This window comes from Dreissena polymorpha, chromosome 6 (genome assembly GCF_020536995.1).
Source record: "Dreissena polymorpha isolate Duluth1 chromosome 6, UMN_Dpol_1.0, whole genome shotgun sequence".
Lineage (NCBI taxonomy): Eukaryota > Metazoa > Mollusca > Bivalvia > Myida > Dreissenidae > Dreissena > Dreissena polymorpha.
The window spans coordinates 46,001,474-46,019,199 of record NC_068360.1 but is presented as its reverse complement, the minus strand read 5'-3'; the positions used below and the strand labels follow the sequence as shown (position 1 = coordinate 46,019,199).

The window sequence follows — 17,726 nt, the reverse complement described above, 5'->3', positions numbered from 1 at the left end:
TAATATAATCAGTACATTTATTTAATAGCGAAGTAACTAAGTATAATGATCTCAAATACTGATAGTTACGTATGTTTGTTAACGTACCATAGCGCGAAAATTTTAAGCAATTACACAAATACTTAATTCAATGGTTTTATTTTGTATCTATGTTTAATTGATGTTTAATTATTTAATAAGTTAATAATTTGCTTTCTTTAATAACACTTTCACTGGACGGTAATGGTGGAATCATTAGACGTAATATTATCATAATTATATTAATTTTTGATAAACAAAAGGACGTTAACTCGTCAAGATTTCAACTACGGATGCAATTCTTGATAAAAATGTTACTTATAAACACGGTATTTTTGCGAGCAATCCGTGTTGGGTATTGGTAAACAAAACATCAAAATAAGCCGTCTAATGTCTCAACTGTTTTTTAATCGCGAGTTCAATAAACGTGTCAATTACGTCTTCGCTAATAGCTCCTGCTCACCGCAGTTCGCTAGTTAAATTTTAGCGAGTAAAAAAAAACCACAATTGTGTCAGTTATCAAAACGTACTGCCTATTTTTTATCACAAAAGTATTATTTAATTGTTTTATTACTTTGATTGTTGACACGTTATTTATTACCGTCGATCGTGAGGCATGTTGTAACTAGTCGCCAGCGCAAGTTGGCAGTATGTCACGGGAAAAAAGTAAAATCGTACAAATTATTCCATGAAAAAAAATAATCAAATATTTTTTTCCAGGTTAACCTTTTTCCGAAAATGTAACCGGTTAACTGGTCGTTTTAATATCATAAATACGTTACATGTTATCTCTAGCTTACCCCTTTCCAAGGGAGTTATTTCATCCGGAAAATATTCAAGCGCTGGGAATCGTCCACCTCTATAAGAATCCAAATCAGGTTAAACATAGTACAATGCAACCTAACAGGAAATCAAGAACCACAACTCATCTTTCCTTTCCGGATAAAACCATGTGCACGCCTATTTTAGGCTCAGGACTTATGTGTTCTTTTCACTGTGTTTTTGGCGGAGTTTAAAAGGATAAAGTTTATTTATCTTTTATTTGTATCATTCAGTTTATATTTCTATACTTTTTGTTGCAGTAATTGTCATATTTCTGCTTTTGCTGGGTTTCTTTGTTTGCATCGTCGCTCATGTACATGACGTCATGAGCACGTGAACCACGAGGAATTCGTGCCTATTCCCCAATAAGTAATTGAGGTCAATTGGACAGCGTTCTTTGTGTTTACATTTTGTGGTTTAACTTTTTATTTGAATTTATAATCATTAATTTGTTTTTTTGTAGGTTCTTTCTGTTTCTTTTATTTCAGAATGAACTTACAGGATAGAGGTTCTTGTGGTCATATCAAAGCAAGGTGGGATTCCCACGATACTTGCTTGGCATGTACCGGTTGCACATTTAATAACAAATGTGCGGTTTGCGATTTGTGGGCTTACGACGTATGGACAAAAGCAGGTCGCCGGAGGACGTCGATCAGCCGCAAACGCAACGAACCTCCATCCGACGTTGATTACCCGGTGACTCCACTGGTCAAGGATGACCAGCGGTTTTGTCAGTCACTGGGTACCGGGCAAGATGGTGTTGTTGTCAGTCGATCGTCATCAGATCTTATGACTCACACCATGCATACCGGCGACATTGATCATGGAACGACTGGATCAATGTCAGACCACATGGCAGCCGCCATTCTACGGTCTTTGTCCGGTGACGTAACCGGTCGTAATATGACCGGCCGGTCACCGGTCCGGTCCGGTCACCGGTCATGTCACCGGTCCGGTCTGGTCATGTCACCGGTCCGGTCCGGTCACCGGTCCGGTCATTGATCACCGGTCCGGTCCGGTCACCGGTCCGGTCCGGTCAACAGTCATCAGTTGGGCCTGCCACCGATAACACCAATCGCCTGTCAAGAAGAACTCGGTCTTCATCATCGGCGTATTCTTCTACATCCGATTCGTCGTCGAATACATCGTCTTCATCAAGGAGTGGACATCGGACACGCTCTTCTTTGTCGAGCAGTTTTCATCGTCGCGGCGCTCATAAGCGATCACGTCGTCACTCACGGAGACGGTATTCAAAAAAATCTCGATCTCATCGCAGCCGATCCACATCTCGACAGCGCAGCCGATCCAGATCTCGACATTGCAGGAAACGAGGACGTCGGCAACGCTCACGTAGACAGCATCGGACTTACCATACGTATAGTCGTTCACCATCGTGTTCCATTATGGAATCGCATGTTTCCATGCCAAATGTGTCGGTTCCAACATTGACTGCCACACGTATTGCATCTTCAGGAGCTCATCTCACTACTACGGCGTCAGTGTCAACACCACGGGTATCATCTACAGTATCTAGTCGTGTACCCCCTACAGCTACCCTGTCGAATCCTGATACACTATGGATACAGAATTCGGCGGGACATTTTGTACCGCTCAATGCTGATAATTTACCTTCTTCCGGTTTACATTATCAGTTTACTGACGTCGGGGATGATCATTCGCTGTTACCAGACAATTACAATCCGGTACAAGATATTCTCACTTCTGTTCCTGCTGATTCTATACAAACCGCTGGTGTTGTAGAGAGTGAGGCTGATTCAGATGCAGAATCTAATGTTGAGATGGATCAATATTTAGCTCCGATTGGTCAGATCTATGAACTGATGTTTCGTACTCTTGGTGAAGATTACTGTCCAAGACCTGCTGAACTGTCTTCAAATGCGACGATTTCTGTGACAGAACAACTTTTTCGTACATTTGATCCCAACAGGGTTATTAAGTCGACGGCTCGTCCTGACCCACGACTTCCCATTGGTTCTACTGTTCTATCTGTTCTTCAATCATTGGAATCAGCTAATAAGACTATTCCAAAACGAGGAGAAACATGGAAAATTCCTAAGGAACTAGCTGATCCAAAACACCAGGAAGGTAGTTAAAGTTACAAACCTCCTGTACCACATGCAACATCTGGGTTGGATTTTTCAAAACTTCCGGTTCCAGATCCGGACATAAGCAAGCTATCTCTTGTAATGCAAAGTGGTTCCAATTCAGTTTCTGTTCCGTTTTCAATGTTGGAAACTTGGGAAATGAGGGAACGTAGATCATTAGGTTTGACTAACCAAATTGACTTCATGCTAGCGACAATTTTACAAATGGTGTGTGATTGGTCGGAATCTGTTCCGGAGGAACTCCGTGATTTGTTAATTCATCTCTCACGGACCACACTGGCCTTATCTCATACTTCTGCTTCTTCAATGTCCGAAATGCTAAGGATTCGTAGAGATCTTATCCTTACTTCTTTACCTAAAGATTTTCTGTTGGAACCTGGTATGAACTCGTTCAGAACAGCTCCTCTCACATCAGGGTTTCTTTTTGGTGGAAGGATACAAGAAGCAATCACAGCTGACAAGGATGACCAACTTCATGCTTCTTTAGCTAGAAACAACTCTGGACAACGCCAAGGGGTCTTTAAGCATCCTGCTTCTAGGCCACCAGCAGTTCCAGCATTCAAGACGGCTAAGAGAAATAACCTTTTCTCTAAAAAGCCTTCTTTTAATCCACGGTCAGGTCCTAATAGGCAGTCTTCCTATAACAGACCTTCTTTGTCACACAAGTCTTCTAATAAAGATTCTGGGAAAAAGGGCAAACCCAAGCCGGGACAGAGGAATTTCAAACCTTCTACCGGCAGGGGCGCACCTCCTGCTTATCAGCCCTAGGTCCCTTCCCTTTCTACCGCCACAACCTCCGATGCCGGAAATACCAGTCGGGGCCAGACTTTTCCACTTCTCAAATCGATGGCTTCAAATTACTTCAGACGCATGGGTTCATTCTCTTGTGACAAAAGGCCTGACTTTTCAATTCGAAAAAAGGCCTCCACTTTCTCGCGACCCTATAGAGCTGGTATCTCGGCATCCACATATTCCAGAGTCCATTCTCGGGCTCTTGGAAAAACAGGCGGTAGAAAGGGTTCAAGATCCTTATTCTCCAGGATTTTACAGTCGTCTTTTTCTTGTTCAAAAGAAAAATGGTTCCTGGAGACCAGTAATAGATTTAAAAGTGTTCAACATGTATCTCCTCAAACCAACTTTCAAAATGGAGACTCCTTCTTTCATACGGGAATCCATCAAACCCCTGCACTGGGGGGGTGTCTTTGGATCTGGAAGATGCTTACTTCCATGTTCCTATACATCCCAACTACCGAAAGTACTTGCGATTCGCCTTTCAAGGCCAAGTCTACCAGTTCCGGTCTATGCCTTTCGGGTTGGCGACAGCCCCACGAGTTTTTACCAAACTAATGTCGGCAGTTAGATCACACCTCAGAGTTCACGGGATTATTCTTCTTCAGTATTTCAACGACTGGCTCTTACACCAGCTCGATCGTCAATTGCTTCTGTACAACCTAGAATTCTCTTGGAAGGAGCTCCTCTCGTTAGGGCTCCTTCTCAATGCAGACAAATCAGACCTCATTCCTTCACAGGACTTTACGTTTGTGGGAATGAATTTCTTGACCCACATCAATCGGGTCAGAGTGTCTATTCAACGTATATCAGACCTTCTGATGAAGGTCAACTGGGTTTTGTCCCAATCTCATATAACAGCTCAAGAATTCCTCTCTCTCAACGGTATCCTGAGCTCAGTAGCAGACTTTGTGCAGTTGGGACGTCTCTTCCTACGTCCTCTTCAGCACTATCTCTCAGCTTGTTGGAAATGGTCTCCAGGCAATCTATTAACACGGATTCCAATCCTTCCCTCCTTAAGGTCTCATCTTCAGTGGTGGCTAGACGAGGAGACTCTGTTGGCAGGAGTACCCCTTCTTCCCCCGCAACCGTCATTATGTCTAATAACGGATGCGAGCAAGGAAGGGTGGGGTGCTCACCTGGAACCTCTCAGTCTGATAATTTCAGGGTTGTGGTCTCATCAGGAATCTCACCTTCATATCAACAATCTAGAAATGCGAGCAGTATTTCTAGCTGTATCTCATTTCCAATCACATCTTCGAGACTCTTGTGTGATGGTGTCAACAGACAACACATCTGTGGTGGCTTACATCCAGGCACAGGGGGGAACACATTCTCAATCCCTGTATCTGGAAACCAGAAAATTACTTGTTCTTTGCAAAACACTCAACATTCATCTGCTGGCAAAATATATACCAGGTCGCCTCAACGCCCTGGCGGATGGTTTGTCTCGCAAACACCAGTTACTTCCATCGGAGTGGACACTTCATCAAGAAGTGACCAACCAGATCTTTTTCAAGTTCGGTTATCCCCTGGTCGATCTATTTGCAACCAGACACAATCACAGACTTCCTCTGTATGTGAGTCCAGTTTACGATCCAGCAGCGTGGGCAATCGACGCGCTTTCGTTCGCATGGGACCAACTGGACGCTTACGCCTATCCCCCACCCATTCTAATTCCCCAAATATTGGGGAAAATCAGGGTGAGCTCTTGCAGGATACTCCTGATTGCCCCTTGGTGGCCCAGAAGATCTTGGTTCAACGATCTTCTCAGTCTCCTGTACGATTATCCCAGGAATCTTCCTCACAGGTCAGATCTTCTGTCTCAAAGCGGCAGACTACATGCGGACCCAAAAATGTTCCACTTACACGTCTGGCCGTTATCAGGCAATCTTTGCAGAAGAAATGTTTTTCTGTCAGGGCTTCAACCCTCGTTGCTTCGGCAAGGAAAGGAAAAAATCCACCAGAGCAGTCTATGATGCTCGTTGGAAACTCTTCTCCAATTGGTGTTTTCGAGGGAAAATTAATCCCCTCAATCCCTCTGCTAGATGAATAGCGGATTTTCTCATTTATCTTTTTGATGATAAGAAACTTTCTCTTAGTTCCATCAAAGGATACAGATCTATGATTTCGCATACATTGGCTTTCACTAAGTCTTCACAAGTCTGTGCTGATCCAGCTATTTCAGAACTTGTTCGAGCTATGGAACTTAGTCGTCCTGTATCTCGTACACTTGCTCCCAAATGGGATTTAGCTTGTGTGCTTGGTTCCCTTATTAAGGCTCCCTATGAACCTCTTGATCAGGCTTCATTACAATTCCTAACATGGAAGACCGTTTTCCTTCTTACTATGGCTTCAGCCAAACGGAGAAGTGAAATTCATGCTCTTTCTATCGAGGATAGTCATCTTCGTTTTGACTCTTCTGATGGTTCTGTGACATTGCTGTGTCAGTCAGGATTCCTTGCTAAAAATCAACTTTCCTCTATGGCTTCCAAACCCTTCAAAGTTCCAAGTCTATCTAGAACTTGTGGACATGAAGATGATGATAGACTCCTTTGCCCGGTCAGGGCTTTGAAGTTCTACCTTAAAAAGGTAAAGTCTATTCGAGGTTCTCGCAAGAGACTTTTCATTCCATTAAAAGGGGGGGGCGATGTGTATGCGGCTTCTATTTCTCATTGGATAGCCTCGACTATAAGGAAAGCTTATTCTTCTCTTTCATCGAGGGATTTATCCCTGTTTAAGATAAGACCGCATGAATTAAGAGCTCTTTCGGCTTCGTGGGCTTATATTAATCAGACCCCACTATCTGAAGTGCTTCAAGCTGCTTTCTGGAGGAATCCGACCACCTTCTCCTCTTTTTATCTTCGTTCTCTTGAGTGCCAACAAGACAATTTGTATAAGTTGGGTCCTCTTGTAGTGGCTCAAACTGTAGTTTTTTCTATGGCGTAAGTACACTGGTGCCATCCGAGAATTAAGTACTATACTGTACTAACAAAGATTATAAGAGGACTTGATTCTACTATCTCTGGCTGTAAACCCTCTATATGGGTTTTGCTGTGATGGGAAAAAATATGCGAACCTTCCCGCCGCAGCTGCAAAATCAGCTAGAGATAACAGGTAACGTATTTATGATATTAAAACAAATTTTCTTAAGTAAAATTCATTTTAATTATTAAATACTTACCTGTTATCGGTAAGTCCAACCTCCCACCCTGCTCATCGCCTTTTTATGTTTGCGTAAAGGAAAGATGAGTTGTGGTTCTTGATTTCCTGTTAGGTTGCATTGTACTATGTTTAACCTGATTTGGATTCTTATAGAGGTGGATGATTCCCAGCGCTTGAATATTTTCCGGATGAAATAACTCCCTTGGAAAGGGGTAAGCTAGAGATAACAGGTAAGTATTTAATAATTAAAATGAATTTTACTTAAGAAAATTTGTTTCGGTAGGTTAACCGGTTAACCTCTTGCATCCCTAGTTTTTACCCAAATGCATTAAGCCCTGTTTTTCCAGATAGAGACTCAAATATTAGTGTACATTGGGTGTAAAGACTGTCACCATGGTGGCAATGGTTGGGTACAGAGAGAGACTCAAATATTAGTGTACATTGGGTGTAAAGACTGTCACCATGGTGGCAATGGTTGGGTACAGAGAGAGACTCAAATATTAGTGTACATTGGGTGTAAAGACTGTCACCATGGTGGCAATGGTTGGGTACAGAGAGAGACTCAAATATTAGTGTACATTGGGTGTAAAGACTGTCACCATGATGGCAATGGTTGTGTACAGAGAGAGACTCAAATATTAGTGTACATTGGGTGTAAAGCCTGTCACCATGGTGGCAATGGTTGGGTAGTAAAGAATTTTATTTTATTTGCCTTTACTTTTTTATATAAACGGCTGTCAAAATGAGCTTTATTAATGTGTTATTTATTAGAAATAGAATTTTTGTTTTATTTTTATAGTGGGGAGGTATATAATAAATGGAACATACCATTAATGTTGTGCTTCGGTGTGTTTTGTCTCACTTGTTGAATGTGTGACATCACATACAACGTCACACAATAAACTCATGTGAAACATGCCACTAGAACACCTCATTTATTTCATACTCTGTATGCGTTTGTTTTGAGATCTGTGTATGTGGTATACACGTTTCTTGATAGATATCCACACATATTTCATTTGTGCAAACGTGACTATAAAATCTTGCATTTGATTCAGTTTATTCTACTTCTTTTGTCAGTTTATTGTAGTGAAACTGACATCTAACTTTATCTCCTGTATGGTTAGGCAATACATTTGTTCTACTGGATTTGCACAATATTTCTTATTTCATTACTGTCAAATACAACTCATTGCATAGCCTCTGTTATAACATAGGAGACATGTTCTGGGAAAATGGGGCATAATGCACGTGCATACAGTGTCATATCAGATAAGGGACAACTCTTTCCACTTTAATGATATTTTTTGTTTAAAGGGAGTCTCTTCTTTTCAAAAATCCAACTTTGGCGGGAAGAGTTGTCCCTGATTAGGCTGTGGGTACTACAAAAGCTAATCTGGAATGACGTGCACATGAATTAAGCCCCGTTTTCCAAGAACGCGGCTCATTTCTTCTTCCATGTCTCACCACTCTGATTCACATCCCAGCTCAGCAAGGAGTTTCTAGAGACCTCCGGTATACTGGCTGCAGCTCAGAAGGTGGAGTTCTCATCCCAGCTGGAGACTGTCCACCTCTACAAGTACTTGCAGGAGCACAAACTCATGGACACACCTCTGTCAGGTGAGCGTTTAACCCTTAACCAGTCAGTCCATGATTTAGTCTATGTCCTTTTCAAACACAGGCATTCAGCAGACTATATTTACCTACCCTGATGTACTCTTCAAAAAGGGGATTGTAACAGAGTCAGCGGTTGTTAATTTACTTCCTCTGATATACTCTTCAAAACCTGCACTCCATTAATGCAGCAGATTGTATATTTACCTCCCTTGATGTGCTCTTCAAACTCAGCATTGCAGCAGATACAGCTGATTTTATATTTACCTGAGCTGATTAACTGTATAGGACAAGAGCAGATATATATTTACCTCCCCTGATTTTCTCTATATGACTAGAGCAGATTGTATAGTTATCTCCTCTGATTTACACTATAGGACTGGAGCAGATTGCATATTTATCTCCCCTGATTTACTCTATAGGACTGGAGCAGATTGTATATTTATCTCCCCTAATTTACTCTTTAGGACTGGAGCAGATTGTATATTTACCAACCCTGATTAACTCTATAGGACTGGAGCAGATTGAATATTTACTTTTTAACCCTGTAGGTCTGGAGCACATTGTGGAGATACAGGAAGGTGAAGGTGCCAGAAGACATGTTTACTTCTGCTGCATGTGCTCACAGGTCCTTGGCAACAGGGACGTGGCCAAGAGTCATGTACAGGGACTTCTGCACATGGTGAGAATTTTTTTGATGTGGGGAATACCACCATATGAACGCTATACAATCAGCCAAAAAAGCCCTGTAACTATTCCAAATAAATATAATGGAACTCAAGGAATGTCGGTTTAAAAGCAATGCCTTCGAAGAATAAAAGCCTTCCTTTTATATTTTATACCTGCACATTTGCATGCTCCTTGAAATGTTCAAATTCACAATTTCCTGCTTGTGATTATTGCCTTGTTATTGGTTGCCTTATCGAAATTTGATTGACAAGTAGTTGATTCAATGACTTAAGTACTAGCAATTTTTTTGCCATATCCAAATTTGAATTGAAATTTATAATATGTGATTATTATTTATGAGTGAATAAGCTTATCAGTTACTGTATGGTATTTTCTCGCAGATAAGCCACTTTTTTCCATCTTATTTTTTATTAATCTCTGGGATATGTCTTTAATAATACCTCTGTGCTGATATGGGCTTGATACAAAGGTGCCTGATAAATGTTTTATATCAAGTAAGCAGCTTGTATATCAGTCAATGCAGAGTCATAGCGATTAAATTTTATAATTTCTAATAAAAAAATTAATTAAATGGGGGCTTTATCGACAAAAAAAAAGTTTATTGTCCTATCGTTTTGTAATGTATCAGACTTGGCACGAATAAAAAAACGGCATGGCAAGCTTCACCAATATTTTATTTTACGCCCCACCTTATGTATGACATATATACAGGGAAATGTTCTGTTATTCTCTATAGATGTGGGTAGGTTAACTGCATGCTGGGAAATTTGTTGTCTGCTAAAATGTCGTCTGCTGAATTTCTAAAATTAGCATTTTCTTCGATTTTTTTTTAAAGAATACTATTAGAATAGCAAACAGTTTGGATCCTGATGAGACGCCACGTTCTGTGGCATCTCATCTGGATCCAAACTGTTTGCAAAGGCCTTTAAAATTCAGTTCCAGCACTGAAAGAGTTAAAAGAGAAACAAATCCAAACGATTATTTTGTTTTAGTGATCAAATTTGATCTCAGGCATGTAAGTGTTGGCATGATCTGTATTATAGTATGCTGTTATAAATTTGTTTCCAGGAAACGTATTGTGGAGTAAATACGTTTCAAAACTCATCATATGCCATGGCCAGGGGCTCCGTTAGAAAGGAAATCATCATGTTCCAGCTTAAGAAATATTATGAGGAACATGGCAACCAGGGAATTAGTGTTGTTGTTGTAAAAAAGGGAAGTGAATCACATTTGGCAACAGTAACACAAAACTCAGTCCAGAGTTCAAACAAATTGAAGAAAGGTAAATTCTTTAAACAGAAGTATTTGTTACTGTCAAAAAATTGTTTCTTTAAGCTTATGATTGTTAATTGTGTAGTTAAGAAAATTTGGTACAAATATTCTTTCATGTGACACATGTTTTCTTTTCTGAACGAATTGAACAAATAGAGCTTATTTGATCACTCATGATTTGTATTCTGTTAAAATGCTGAAACACAAGAAAACAAAAACCAAATGTATCTTTCGCACCCTTGCCACTCATTCTGAATTTACATGGTATGATTATTAGCTTGGCTGCTTTTGCAGAAAACCTTAGGTATTGTCATAGCCAGCTCGTCGTGTCGTGTCCGTCGTTGTGTCGTCTGCCATCCGTGTCATGCTAAAACCTTCACATTTTGTCAAGGTTTTGAACATTGGCTCTAAAATCAAAGTGCTTCAACCAACAACTTTGATACTTCATATGTAGCTGCTCCTTGATGAGTTTTACATGCCACACCCAATTTTGGGTCACTAGGTCAAAGGTCAAGGTCACTGTGACCTCTAAAAATAAAATGAATAAAAAATCTGTCAAGCTTTCATTTATTCAAAACTGCACCTGCAGCCGAGCGAGCTTTCATTTATTCAAAACTGCACCCGCAGCTGAGCGAGCCACCTGTTATGTGGTGCTCTTGTATCATTATTTCAGGCATTGTATAAGTCTGATGAATTAATGTTTTTCTACTCATTTATTTCATTCACATTATGTCCCCTATTATGCTAAACATCCTAATAATGTTAGATACATTTTATAAACTTCTTCGACACACCTTCTACAGTTGATGTATCTGATGATCCAAAAGTGTCTACCTCGAAGACAGAAAAGGAAGTGAAAGAAGGGAAGACCAGCGAGCCAGCTCAGACAGTGATTGAGCCACGCTTGTTTGACATCATACGACGGAATGACAGACACATGCTGAAACCGATTGTGGGTATGGATAAATACTTTAATTGAAACCTTTTTATTGAAAAACCGAAACCTAAATGAGAAACTCGCAAGTCCGGTTTCTTGGGTAGATACAGTACTTGGTGTCTGTTAGGGGGGGGGGGGGGGTCCATGAATGCTCCCTTGGTGGGGATCCAACTTGTGGTCTCAATGCTGCTGGATGACTATTCGATTTACTGTTCCTGAACTGGCATAAGTATGTACAGTTAATACTGTTACACCAGTTCAACCATGCTTACCCCTGAAAAGTATCAGTTGGTCATATGACTTCCCTGATATGACTGAGGATTGATGAAATCTGCACACAAAAACAACAGTAAGCAAACAAACAAACTTTCATGTTCATATGTGATGATATTGGTTATACAACGTTTAGTATTAAAGAGGTCATCTTGTTGGTATGAATTCCTCGGTAAAGCTGAATACCTCTGTGGATTAAATACTTAAAGCTGAAATGGGTGATGATGTTAATGGAAAGAGGGGAAAGAAGATGATGATATTTGTCATCTAACTCTATTATGATGATGAGGAGGAGCAGGAGGAGGAGATGGAGGAGGATGAAGAGGATTAGTAGGTTTATAATGAGAGTCTGGTAAAGATAACACTTTTTTTATAAGATATCCTTCTAAAAGCCTTGAATGATGATGATGGTGGGGTGGTGGTAGGGATGATGATAAAGCGTATCATGCTGTTGTTGTTGCTAGGTCTGATCAAGGTGATAGAGTACATGAATGACGTCCACATGGAGGAAAAGCCGACATTCGAGTGTAAGGTCTGCAACCAACGCCTCACCGTGACCAACGTTCACCTTCATCTTACCAGCCATCCACATTACATCAAATACCTGGTGGGTGAACGTCAGTGAAATACATGAAATATCATCGCTCTATATATATATTCATTAATCAGTCCATGTTGCAAACAACCTCCATAATGTCACATTATGGTTCTGTAGTTTCTATTGCATTCTAATCTAGTTGATGAGCTATTAGGAACGCCAGTCGGTTATCAAGGACACATATTACATGAAATACCATTGCTTTATGTATTAATTGTCCCCTACAGGTGTACCGGTTTCACAGAAGGGGACTTATGGTTTGCGCTCTGTGTGTCCGTCGGTTCATCAGTCTGTCACACTTTTCTGGATCCTGCGATAACTTTAAAAGTTCTTCATATTTTTTCATGAAACTTAAAACATGGACAGATGGCAATATGGAGATAATGCATGTCATTTCATTTTGCTCCTTCGTCAAGAAATATGGATCCTATGGCAATAAATAGACTAGAAAGACTGCTGAAAATGGTGGATCCGGCACACTTTTCTGGATCCTGCGATAACTTTATAAGGTTCTTCATATTTTTTCATGAAACTTGTAGCATGGATAGATGGCAATATGGAGATTATGCACGTCATTTCATTTTCTTCCTACGTCAACAATTCTGGTTGCTATGGCAACAAATAACACAAAATAAAAAAATATTCTGGCAATGGTGGGGCCGGTAGGGTATATGGCAATAGTCTTGTTAATCAAACCAATGTTCTGTAGTGTCCATGTTTCTCTAATCTAGATGAAGTTCCACAAGGACCTCGAATCTGTGATCAAGGACCAACCCCAGAGGCTGGAGCAGTATGCGCGCTGGGTTGATGCCTCGGCGCCTCGTATGGTCACCCTGGTCAGGATTGTGGGGTACAACAATAGAAACGAGCCCCAGTACACATTTCCTGAGGTGGTTGAAGGTATCTTCAAAGTGAATCTTAATGAGCTTTAAGTTTATAAATTTTCAGCTTTAAGTTTATACAGTGGAACCCCTGTCAACTGGAGACCCTGGGACCGAGAGGAAATTCCGGTTTAAAGAAGGTTCCGGTTTAGAGAGGATATTGACTATTTTATTTTCAAAAGGTCAATTACAAAGCCTTATGTGGAAAATGAATACCTAGATGCAACTGCTTCATGGACTCTGCAAATCACCATTTTATATGACTATTGACACTAAATTAGCAATTGTAATAAACAATTCAAATTAAATAGCATTAAGCTTATTGAAATTTATCACGGCTTCCTACATCAAAAACAAAAGACACTAAAGAACCCTATGTTTGTTATCAGTAATTATAATCAGTATTATTGCTTCTATTGATCAATATTTACATCACAGGCCAAATGTCTTCAAATTGTTTTGCGATTTTTACAGTTGGCAAAATTTTTGACCACCTTTATTAATTTCACGTGTCTTTAATCTGCTTTTCACAAGTATTTGTTGATGTCTGAGGTGCAATAAACCGGTCCTTACCGGTAGAGAGATACGTACGGAATTACCCAATTTTGATCCAAAGAATGGTATTCGGATTCAAGGGGATTCCAGTCTTGAGAAGATATTTAACCAGGTTTTCCGAAGGAAAAAACTGGTTATTAGATTGGCGAATGCGGGCGGGCTGGCTGGCGGGCTGGCGGAATAAGCTTGTCCGGGCCATAACTATGTCGTTCATTGTCAGATTTTAAAATCATTTGGCACATTTGTTCACCATCATTGGACGGTGTGTCGCGCGAAATAATTACGTCGATATCTCCAAGGTCAAGGTCACACTTTGAGTTCAAAGGTCAAAAATGGCCATAAATGAGCTTGTCCGAGCCATAACTATGTCGTTCATCGTCAGATTTTAAAATCATTTGGCACATTTGTTCACCATCATTGGACGGTGTGTCGCGCGAAATAATTACGTCGATATCTCCAAGGTCAAGGTCACACTTTGAGTTCAAAGGTCAAAAATGGCCATAAATGAGCTTGTCCTGGCCATAACTACTGTGAAACCATTTATATTCGACAGCACAAAATTTCGCCATTTTTATAAAAATGACGATTTCGTCAGCACATAAATTCGCCGATTTCTGATTTTGAATTTTTAAAAAATGCGTCAGTCAATATCCGATTTGTGTGTAATACATATTCTCGATCAATCGCAGTTGCGAAAAATCGTGGTACGAATGCGGGAACACACTTGAGAATCACTGCAGGAGTTGGGGCCTGTTTGTCACATGCCAATTAACTAGTCTTTTGTTATCAAGGGACAGTAATGGACCCTCATAATATATGCCTTTCACACGTTCATTGTTATGATTAGCGGACAAGTGGGATCGAATAACCGTTAACGAGTGTTTGTAACAGCAGGTCAATTGCCAATTAGTCTTATTCTATTATTATAATTGCCATACTGATAACAATTTTATTAAAATGCTGTCGATACTGTTTTAAAACTACAAAAGAGGTTCCAGATTGTTAAGTGTTGTTTTTTTTCAAATAAAACGCTTTTTTATTCTGATATCAACATTAAAATTATAAACTCTATGTGTGTGTTTGTTCTTAAAAAGTAAACTACCGGTATATAAATCAATTATGTCAATAATTTAAAAATAAATAAATTGATACATATAAAATAGTAATAAGTGTGGTTAAACGCAACAATCAAACAACAAACTGCAATTAAAATAATCTTTATTTATTTGTGATAAATACGCATGTTGATCACACATCGTCATCTTTTCATTAGGTTTATTGTCTTTCATCGGCATTCGCTGCGTGATGGCTAATATGCAACACCCCTGAAAAACACAATGCACCTAATGGGTAATAAAGTTATAAACAATTAGCGCTAATTCATTACCATTCTACATAAACGAAGTCAACGCATTCGATACAGCTGTACTGCACACGCGTTTTAAAGAAGTGTAACGTGTCAGTTAAGTACCTTGTGTAATCAACATCTCTTTGTGTCAAAACCGGATTAATCTTGATTACGAAACAGCAGTGAATGTGTGCATGGATTATGTTGGAATTGAATGCCTCACGTCTACGGTAAAGTTTTAAAATATTGTTCAACTTAGTTTGTTTTTTTGTTCAAACATAGAGCATGATTGTTCGATAGGATCTTAAATTCGCCGATCGGTCGACTGACGAAATTTATGAAAATTAATGCCTGACGATTAATAATGGTTTCACAGTATGTCATTCATTGTGAGATTTTAAAATCATTTGGCACATTTGTTCACCATCATGGGACGGTGTGTCCCACGAAAGAATCACGTCAATATCTCCAATGTCAAGGTCGCCACGACTAAAAATAGATTTAAAAAAAAAAAAACTTACAAAGGGGGTTAATTTTTTTTGGTCATTTCAAAAGTTCAGTTTGAGTTTTCTCCCTTTATCAGATTTTTTTTTCACAATGAAAACCTGGTTTTGTGACAATTTTGTCCCTTGTTTATTCATGGTTTTATACGGAAAAAATGGGACTGGACAATTTGTCAAGATGATTCCAGTATAGAGAGGATCCTATTTAGAGGGTTTCAATTGTATTTTCTCTATAACTACTACACATGTTCAACTTCATATATGTCTGTGTCATCATTTTATCAGGTGACTGCCACTATCAAAGCCAAAGAATAGTCTAGCAAGCAGTGCCTTTTATTTTAGTATAACAAATCTGTTATTACATTTTATGTTGGAGAGATGCTCTTTGTCTGTAGCCAAATACGTATTGTGGGGGCTTCTGAGTCTGTTGCACATAAAAATTACAAATTATGGGATGTGAATGCTCCTTCTGTTTGTTGATTGCCTCCATTTCAATGCCTGATTAGTTTTTAAAAATTGCTAACTTGGCTGGATCATTTAAATGTGACAAGTTTTGGTGTTTGATGAGAATTTGTATAGGGTTTAGAGTATTTCCTCCCTTAATTTGTTTCCAACATTTTAATTTTGTCAAATGATTTTTCTCTGTTTTCTAGACAAAAAGTATTTCTCCCCCTGGGCGGGTATGTATACCCTTGACTCTATAAGGAAAGGACATGGCAATATAAATACACAGGAAAACACTAAGGCTGAAATTTTACAAGGTGTAAAAAAAGCAAAAGAAAACTCAACAGATAAATGTTTACTTGGTGTAATAGAAAGAAAGGAAACTACTAAAGCTAAAAGTGCACATGTTGAACAAAAAGAAAACACTAAGACAATTCGTTTACATAGTATAGACAAAGATTTAATAAAGGATGACGCATCAAAGAAGGATGCTGTACAGACAGGCAGTGTTGTGGCCCAAAAAGATGCCCACAATTTGGAGCTGGAAAAGTGTCTTCAAGCAAAACAAGTGTCATCTGATATACAAGCTAAATCTGCGAAAAAGATTGTTATGCCAGAAAAGCAAGGATCTGATTCCGAAAATGTGAAATCCAATATAGAATCTGTTGGGAATACAGTTCTAAACCCAAGTACAGGCATGAGCAAGCTGTCATTTAAGATCAGAAGCAAATCAGGTAAATAGTTAAAGTTAGTGCCATAACTTATAACTGGATTCTATTAGGAATGTTAGTTGAATGTACAATCCAAAATATTTTATTTTATTTTTTTGCATTAGTATGATTCATACAGACTTCTTACTTCTCAAATTCATAGCTAAATACTGGCGAGTTTCAATCAATCAAATTAAAAACATCTGGATGGTTGACACAGTTGCTGTATTCTCTTAATATAGAAAATAGAGCTTTTTAGAATCACTCTTTATGTTATATATATAAAGTTGTTGTCATGATTTATTTCAGATAAGGAACCAAAGGCAAAGTTTAATTGGAAAGAGGAGTATGGTAAGAAAAACTATGTCATTTTATATACAAGTACATATATACACAGGTTTTTTTTGGCTCGTTTTTATAGCCGAAAACGGCTATATTCCCAATGGCAAAAAGTATACTTTTTTCCCAAAATTTGCTTAACAATTCCCAACTTCCCAAAAAATATATATATTTTTTTTTTATAGAAAGAAGTGTCTTTATGATTCTTTTATCTCAATTTTTTTCAATTACATCTAGCACAGATAATAATGATTTTGTTTTTTAATTCGAATTATTATAAAGAGTTATATCAAATTATATTTTCCCAAATCAGTGGACTTTTGGGGCCAAAAAGTTTGATAATGAATTTATTTTCCCAATTTCTTGAAAATGCCGATAAAATTCCCAATTCCAAAGCCATGGGCTATCTTCCCAAAAAGTGGGGAAAAAACCCTGATAGACAAGTGATGAGAGGATGCTAATTTGAGCCACACTCGCAGAAAACTGGGCTTAATGCATGTGCATAAAGTGTCATGCCATATTAGCCTGTGCAGTCCAAACAGGCTAATCAGGGATGATGCTTTCCCCTTAAGCAGTTTTTCTATTTATGAAGTTTTTTTTAATAAAAAAAAATCATCAACAATGAAAATATTTGTCCCTGAC

General features: G+C 39.0%; 1 protein-coding gene across 6 annotated transcripts in view; it reads left to right on the top strand.

Moving 5' to 3' along the window:
* LOC127834340 (uncharacterized) overlaps positions 1-17,726 on the top strand; it is a 101,044-nt gene that overhangs the window by 37,344 nt on the left and 45,974 nt on the right. For all 6 annotated transcript variants that reach the window (XM_052360096.1, XM_052360094.1, XM_052360093.1 and 3 more), the window contains 8 exons: positions 8,408-8,540; positions 9,086-9,216; positions 10,293-10,506; positions 11,300-11,452; positions 12,171-12,313; positions 13,036-13,204; positions 16,245-16,769; positions 17,055-17,096. In XM_052360096.1, coding sequence (XP_052216056.1) covers positions 8,408-8,540; positions 9,086-9,216; positions 10,293-10,506; positions 11,300-11,452; positions 12,171-12,313; positions 13,036-13,204; positions 16,245-16,769; positions 17,055-17,096 — 1,510 coding nt within the window. The remainder of the gene's footprint in view (positions 1-8,407; positions 8,541-9,085; positions 9,217-10,292; positions 10,507-11,299; positions 11,453-12,170; positions 12,314-13,035; positions 13,205-16,244; positions 16,770-17,054; positions 17,097-17,726) is intronic.